The 7866-nt window shown below is 35.5% G+C and overlaps 1 protein-coding gene across 1 annotated transcript in view; it reads left to right on the top strand.

Moving 5' to 3' along the window:
- Positions 1-7866, top strand: part of LOC106870333 (uncharacterized) — a 31308-nt gene that overhangs the window by 16994 nt on the left and 6448 nt on the right. Inside the window, exon 3 of the mRNA XM_052966775.1 lies at positions 3031-3118. Coding sequence (XP_052822735.1) covers positions 3031-3118 — 88 coding nt within the window. The remainder of the gene's footprint in view (positions 1-3030; positions 3119-7866) is intronic.

Genomic DNA, 7866 nt, shown 5'->3' on the forward strand with positions numbered 1-7866 from the left:
TGGGAATGTGAAACTCCGAGTAACAGTTTTTTGTTATATTTCTGCTGATTTTAAATAAAGTATATATATATATATATATATATATATATATATATATGTGTATGTGTCTTTGAGTCTGTGTTTGTTCCCCACCACCACTTGACAACTGGTGTTGGTGTGTTTGCATTCCCGTAACTTGGTGGCTCAGCAAAAAAGACTGATAGAATAAGTGCCAGGCTTAAAAAATAAGTAGTGGGGTCGATTCATTTGACTAAAAATTCAAGGCAGTGACCTATCATGACTGCAGTCTAATGACTGAAACAAGTAACAGATAACACCACCAGATCCAAGAATTGAAACCACAATCTTGCAATTGTGAATTTGATACCCCTAACCACTAGGCTCCTGTCCTAAACTGAAGAGTTATACCTCATTAAAGCACATTCCTTAGTTTTATTAACATCTTGTTTCTTTTTTCTACCCGAACCCCACTATCTCTTCTTTAAATTTCTTTTTATGTTAAAAAAGTCAGTGAAGGACAATAACATTTGATTACAAAACTAATTTAAATACCACTCAGCAAAGAAATTACATACAGCTGTCAACCATTTGCATCTAAGTCATTTTGGGAAAGGTAGGAGTCTTTTCTAACTAAAATACATAACATTTTCAATTTAGAATTCATTATTGTAAACTACAGTTTTGTAAAGTAATATCTTTGACAATCAAATAAAATACCAATCAACTTACATACACACACACACATCTATCCATCTATGTATCTGCTTGCTTATATATAGTTCCTACTTTCTGCCTGACTTTGTGTGTGTGTGTGGGGGGGGGTGTACATACATACATACATACATGCATGCATACTTATGTATGTATTTACATACATACATACTTATATACATACGTACATACATACATACAAACATACATACATACATACGTACATACATACATACGTACATACATACATACATCACATCACACTTTGAGGGCTATGTGTTTGCAATCCAGGTACAAGAGATTACCACAAAGTATGTGGTGAACAAGAGACACAGTGACGCTCTTGTAATCCCAAGATGCAACCACATATGTAGGCTATTTCATGTTTCTGTGGAAGACATCACACATGTGATTAGCAGCTGTCCTAAAATGTCATCATGGTACTATCTTCCTATGTGGCATGATGTTGCAAAAACAATTTGCAATGCCATATGCAAAAAAGACTATCTTGAAATAAACTTAGAAAACCCTTCTGTTATGGAATACATTCATAAACACCAGCTCAACGAATACTGGTGGAATATTCCCATCAATACTTTTGTCAAATGTAAACATAACAGACTGGATATTCTTGTTTGGGACAGAGGGGCAAAGGTATGTACCATCACACAGGTCAGCTGCCCTGCAGATATAAATATCTCTTTGAAAATTAAAGAAAAAGAGGATATCTATGGACAACTACTTCGAAACCTCCAGCTTCTATATCCAGACTATGAATTCATATTCATATCAATAATAATTTGATCACTAGGTTTTGTTAGTAAATGCTTAAAGGAGAATCTGGATAAACTTGGATTTTCAGAAAGAGAAATCGACCAGCTAATTCGTACATTACAAGTGCAGTCTGTGAGTGGAACAGCGAAAATATGCAAGACTTTTCTCAAGTTTCAAATGTGAATTTGTCTGTGTTAATTACATCTCAAAGATGGAGTCTTGTATCTTTGGTGGAAACCGGCTCCCTCCTTAGTGGAAGATTTATAATAATCAAAAAACAGAAGAGACATACATACATACATACGTATGTATATACGTACGTACATACACACACACACACACACATATGTACATACATACATACATACATACATACTGCCATCATCAGTTGATGTCCACAAAGGTCAGACAGAATTTGTTGAGGCAGATTTTTACAGTTGGATGCCCCTCCTGCTACCAACCTCACATATTTTGAAGCAAGGCAATATTTCCCATGGCCAGACATGTTTTTCATGGATGATTGTAAACAAATGACATTGCTTGTAAGATCGTGCTGCTTGTTCACAACCATGAAGCTGTAAAAACCATACCAAAGCAGACCTCATTGGTGCTAGTACCATGTAAAATGCACTCAGTCTACTCTGTAAAGTGGTTGGTATTAGGAAGAGCACCGAGCCATAAAAACCATGCCAAAACAGTCAATGGAACTTGGTGCATTCCTCTGGTTTACCAGCTCCTGTCAAACAGTCCAATCCATACCAATATGGAAGATAGACATTAAATGATGATGATGATGATGATGATGACATTGATGATATATATATATATATATATACATAAGGAGTATGTAGCACAGGGGGGACAAAGAAATTTACAGAAAAAAGGGGAAAAATGACCATACATATAACAGAATGCAGATAAGCTTCAAATCCTCATCAGTTATTGACCAAATATTACAATTACAATATATATATATATACATAAATACACACATGCATATATACATATATATATTTGTTGACTTATTTGACATCTGTTTCCAAGCTAGCATGGGTTGGATGAGTAATTATTATTAAGACATTATTTTACAAGGTGGTGAGTTGGCAGAATTGTTAGCCTGCTAGACGAAATGCTTCGCAGTATTTTGCCTGTCGCTACATTCTGAGTTCAAATTCTGCTGAGGTCAACTTTGTTTTTCATTCTTTTGAGGTCGATAAATTAAGAACAAGTGAAACACTGGGATTGATGTAATCAACTAGTACCCTCTCACCAAATTTCAGGCCTTGTGCCTTTAGTAGAAAAAATTATTTTACAGCTAACTTCTTGTCCTGTCACTAACTTTTACCCATTTTTCAGGTAAGAAATCTTTCTGAGGATCTTTTTCTATATCTTCATAAGATGTTGCATTCTATTGATGATATCAGTCAATGATTGATATGTTTCATAAAAACTGATTCAGATATTTATACTTCTACTGTGACTGAGTTTTGACCTACATGGCTGGAACAGATTTTTGTGTATCTAAATATAACTTATTCTTTCCAGAAACTATTACAGATGTCATAAGGAATTGTAAATTTGAAAGAAAAAAGGCAAATGAGTTGATTATTAAACAAGGAGAAATTGGAGAAAAGTATGTAATTTCATCTACAATTTAATGTTTTACTATGTGACAATTTTTTTGCCTACTATCTTTATCTTTTTATTTTTCACTGTCATGGGACAGTGATGGTGCATGGTTTAGTGGTTAGGGTATTCAGCTCATGGTTGTAAGGTTGTGAGTTTGATTCCTGGTGGTGCATTGTGTCCTTGAGCAAGTCACTTTATTTCACATTGCTCCAGTCCACTCAGCTGGCAAAAATGAATAGTACCTGTAATTCGAAGAGCCAGCTTTGTCACATTCTGTGTCACACTGAATCTCCCTGAGAACTACATTAAAGGTATGCATATCTGTTGGGTTCTCAGCCACTTGCATATTAATTTCACAAGCAAACTGTTTCATTGATCAGATCAACTGGATCCCTTGTCATCATAACCGATGGAGTGACACTGGACTGCAGCTATGTTAGGGCACTGTCCTGAAGGATTTAGTCAACCAAATTAACTCCACTACTTAATTCTTTTAAGTCTGACACTTATTCTATTGGTCTCTTTTGCCAAACTGCTAAGTTGCATGGACATAAACAAACCAAAATGTGGTGACGGTGTGGGGCAAACACAAACCTAAAGACATGTGCATGTGCACACACACACACACACACACAATAGGCTTACATATAATTTCTTGCCCAAGATGCTGTACAGTGAGACTGAACTCAAGACCACATGATTACAAAATAAGCTTCTTAACCACACAGCTATGTTTGCATATAGAAAACATGACAAAATCATTAGTATGCAGGGCAAAATGCTTAGCATTTCTTCAATCTTTACTTTCTGAGTTCAAATTATTCTGAGGTTGACTTTACCTTTTATCCTTTTGGGGTCGATAAAATAAGTACCAGCTGAGCATGAGGGTTGATTTAATCAACTTGTTCCCTTCCCTGAAACTGTTAGCTTTGTGCCAAAATTTGAAACAATATTTATTCTCATATTGATGGTGATGAAAAGAGTGGATGGCTAAGTCAGTACTGGACAACCAGTTAGTGGAAGTGGTTCTGTTTGTGGAGATACAGAAAACTAGAAAATTATAACAGGGTCTATTTCTATGAGGTGAACTAGACTAATTTAAACATTTAGTTACAAATTGTTTTTTGTTTAGTCAAAAGTGCCAGCAATTTTAAGGGGGAGGGGTTAATTTGGTTCCATCAATGTCAGTATTTGGTTGGAACTTCATTTTATCGACTCTAGAAGTATGAAAGGCAAAACTGACTTTAGCAAGATTTGAACTTAAAATATAAAGAGTGTGAACAAATATTTAAATATTTTTTCGATGTTATTATTATTCAGTCACTCCACCACCACTCACTCATTTTGCCTGTGTTCATTATTAGTTCTTAGAAAAAAGCAGCAAGTTGGCAGAATTGTTAGCATGCCAGACAAAAAGCTTAGTGGCATTTCATCTGTCTTTGTTCTAAGTTCAAATTCCACAAAGACCAGCTTTATTTTTCATCCTTTTGGGAGTTGATGACATAAATACCAGTTGAGCACTGGGGTCAATGTAAATGACTAGGCCTCTCCTTTCCCCAAAATTTCAAGCCTTGTGCCTTTAGTAGAAATGATTATTAGTTCTCACAATAAAAATTAATAATGATTTCAAATTTTGGCATAAGGCATTTTGTAGCAGGGAGTAAGTCAATTACATCAACCCAGTGTTCAACTGGTACTCATTTTATGAACCCCAAAAGGGATAACAAGCATAGTTGACCTTGGCAGAATTTGAACCCAGAACTTAAAAATGGACAAAATGCCATTAAGCATTTTGCCTGGCATGCTAATGATTCTGCCAGCTCAGTGCCTTAGCAACAAAAATTAATAATGAGAAACAAAGGGAAAGTGTCAAGTGATTGATGATTCTTAGGACAAGTTTAGGTAGTAGGCTTAATATCTTGCCTGGTTTACCACCACATCACACCACACTGCACCACACCATACCTCCATAACACATAATTCAGTCAGAGGGAAAAGCACAGTGCTAGTGAGTTTTTCCAGGGCCTTTGAGATTAATGGGAAGAAGGTATACACATTAAAGAGGTCAGGCACTGCTGCATGTAACAGAGTTCACTCTGCTAAAGGCACTTTAAAAAGAAAAAACAAAAATTAATAAAATCTTTACCCTGGAATGTCAGAGTTGATTTTGACTTTTATAAATTACTACTTAGACAGTAATTGACAATGAATTGGATAATATGGAGAGAAAATGAGATCTGACTTTTACAAGTTGACATTGAACAATGATAAAGAAGAAATAAATAAATTGCCTGATCACCAGTGTGATTGATGTATGTTTAGTTGACACCAACTGTAACATCTATGGGAATACATCTCAGAACACTTTCATGATCATCATCATCTTCATCAACATTTAACATCCGTTTTCGATGCTGGCATGGTTTGGATGGCCAGGTTCCAAAAACTCTGTTTTGGCTTGGTTTCTATAACTTGATGCCATTCCTAATGCCAACTACTTTATAGAGTGTACTGGGTGCTTTTTTCATGGTACAAACACAATGAATTTGATAGTTTGTACAAAGAGATTGTAAGTTGGGATTATTGCAATAAGTTCCCATTGAGATATCACTGTAGTTTACACTGATTAATAGTGAGTCAATATTTTATATGACTTCAGAGCAATGGCTGTTGAGTAAAAGTTAAGCTGAGCTGAGGGAAGAGAGAGAGAGAGAGAGAGAGAGAGAGAGAGAGAGAGAGAGAGAGAGAGAGAGAGAGAGAGAGAGAGAGAGAGAGAGAGAGAGAGAGAGATCTGTATCCTAGTTTTTGTTTCATTTAACTTAATCAGAAATATCTTAAGTGAAATATGACAGTCACACAACATATTTCCTGTGCATAATGACAAATATGAGGTAGTATGAAAAAGTTCCCGGACTAGTTATGTTTAATAGAAAATAACTTACTTACCTAAGTTTTAACATCATCTCCTTTGAAATAGTCACCTTGCGAAGCAATACACCGGTCCCAGCGTTCCTGTCACTTTTAGAATCCAACCTGGAAGTTGTTTTCTGTTAGTGAGTCGAGGGCTTCTGCAGTTCACCCTGGATCCTGACAATGGTATTAAAACAGCGACCTTTAAGCTGCATTTTCATCTTGGAGTAGAGATGGCAGTCCACTGGTGCAAAATCTGGTGAATAGGGCAAGTGCAGATGCAATACCATGGTTTTGGTGAGAAACTCACAAGTGAGGAAAGTACAGTGACTAGATGCGTTGTTGTTGTGAAGAATCCAATCATTTGTGTTCTTCAGATCCGGTTGCTTTCACCAAATGTCCTTCCTCAAACGCTTCAAAATATCACAGTAGAACTCTTGATTGATAGTCTGGCCTTGGGGGATGAATTCTCAATGGGGTGACACTTGTGGTAGATCTTCCATATCACTCATTGTCTTCCAAAGATGTTCTTCTGTTTTTGAAACATTGTGTACAACTTCCCAAGTTTAACATAAAATTTCATGTTGGATTTTTGTTTCTGTCCATGACAAAATCATTTACTACAGCACAAATGTTTACAAAAACACAAATTTCATAACTTGCAAAGTAAACACAATGTCATTTGGCACACTGCCTCATAGTCACTGCTAGCTCTCACAGTGCACACAACCATGTGCTGCCATCTGTTGGCATCCTACAGAACTAGTTTGGGAACTTTTTGATACCACCTCATAAATATTATTTTAACTCTTTCATTTCATTATGCTTCAATGTGTCCTTGTTTTTAGTTGGTAAGGTGTGATTGAAGGAGATTTGGTTGCTAAATCTAACAAAATCCAGAGCACAAATAAACTGAACGAGTTGGGGTAATTATAATCATCAGTCAATGGCTAACACAAGTGATATGATTGCTCCAGAATGGAGATGTAGTCTAAATGAATGATAAGCTTTGGGTGAAAAACATGCCATGTGTGTTGATAGTGAAAGCTATTTGTGACTCTGAAAGATATGAGAGAAAATGGTGAAGTTAGATATTAGTATGTTGGATCTCAGAGACATGAGACATGATACTGGATCAAAAGAGTAAAATGAGGATACATTTATCATTTCTATACTTTGTGAACAACATGCTAGTTATAGGTTTCTTATGAACTAATCACTCATTCACAGTATTCAGTAACATAGGTAGTTAAATGCCTAAAGGTATTTTTTTTCTATACATCAGTTTATCGGCAATTTTCTTGCCTGTATGTATATATTTCACCAATATGAATGGAAAGTTCAATTTACAATCATGTGATTTGGAATTTGATCTCATGGCTTGGCATCTAGGGTAAGCGTCTTCTACTGTAGTCTTGAGTTGACTAATAACCCATGAAAGCAATTTGGTAGACAGAAATTGTGTGGAAACCATTGCACACACACAAGCATGCATACATGCACCCCCCACACACACATGTGTACGTGTACTTCTTAGTGTATCAAGTTGCACTCTTTTATATCAGAAATGTGAACCATTCAATAAACAGTGATCAACATAATAAAACTAAAATATGTATTGGGGCCAACATGATCAACTAAATATTCTTGAAGATAAAGCCCTAGTACAGTCTCACTATCTAATGACACAAAACAGTAAAATAACTATATGTATGTGTGTGTGTGTGTGTGTGTATATGTATGTGTGTGTATATATATACGCGTATATATATATATATATATATATATATATATATATATATACACATACATACATACATATATATATATATATATATATAT

This window comes from Octopus bimaculoides, chromosome 3, assembly GCF_001194135.2.
Source record: "Octopus bimaculoides isolate UCB-OBI-ISO-001 chromosome 3, ASM119413v2, whole genome shotgun sequence".
Classification (NCBI taxonomy): domain Eukaryota; kingdom Metazoa; phylum Mollusca; class Cephalopoda; order Octopoda; family Octopodidae; genus Octopus; species Octopus bimaculoides.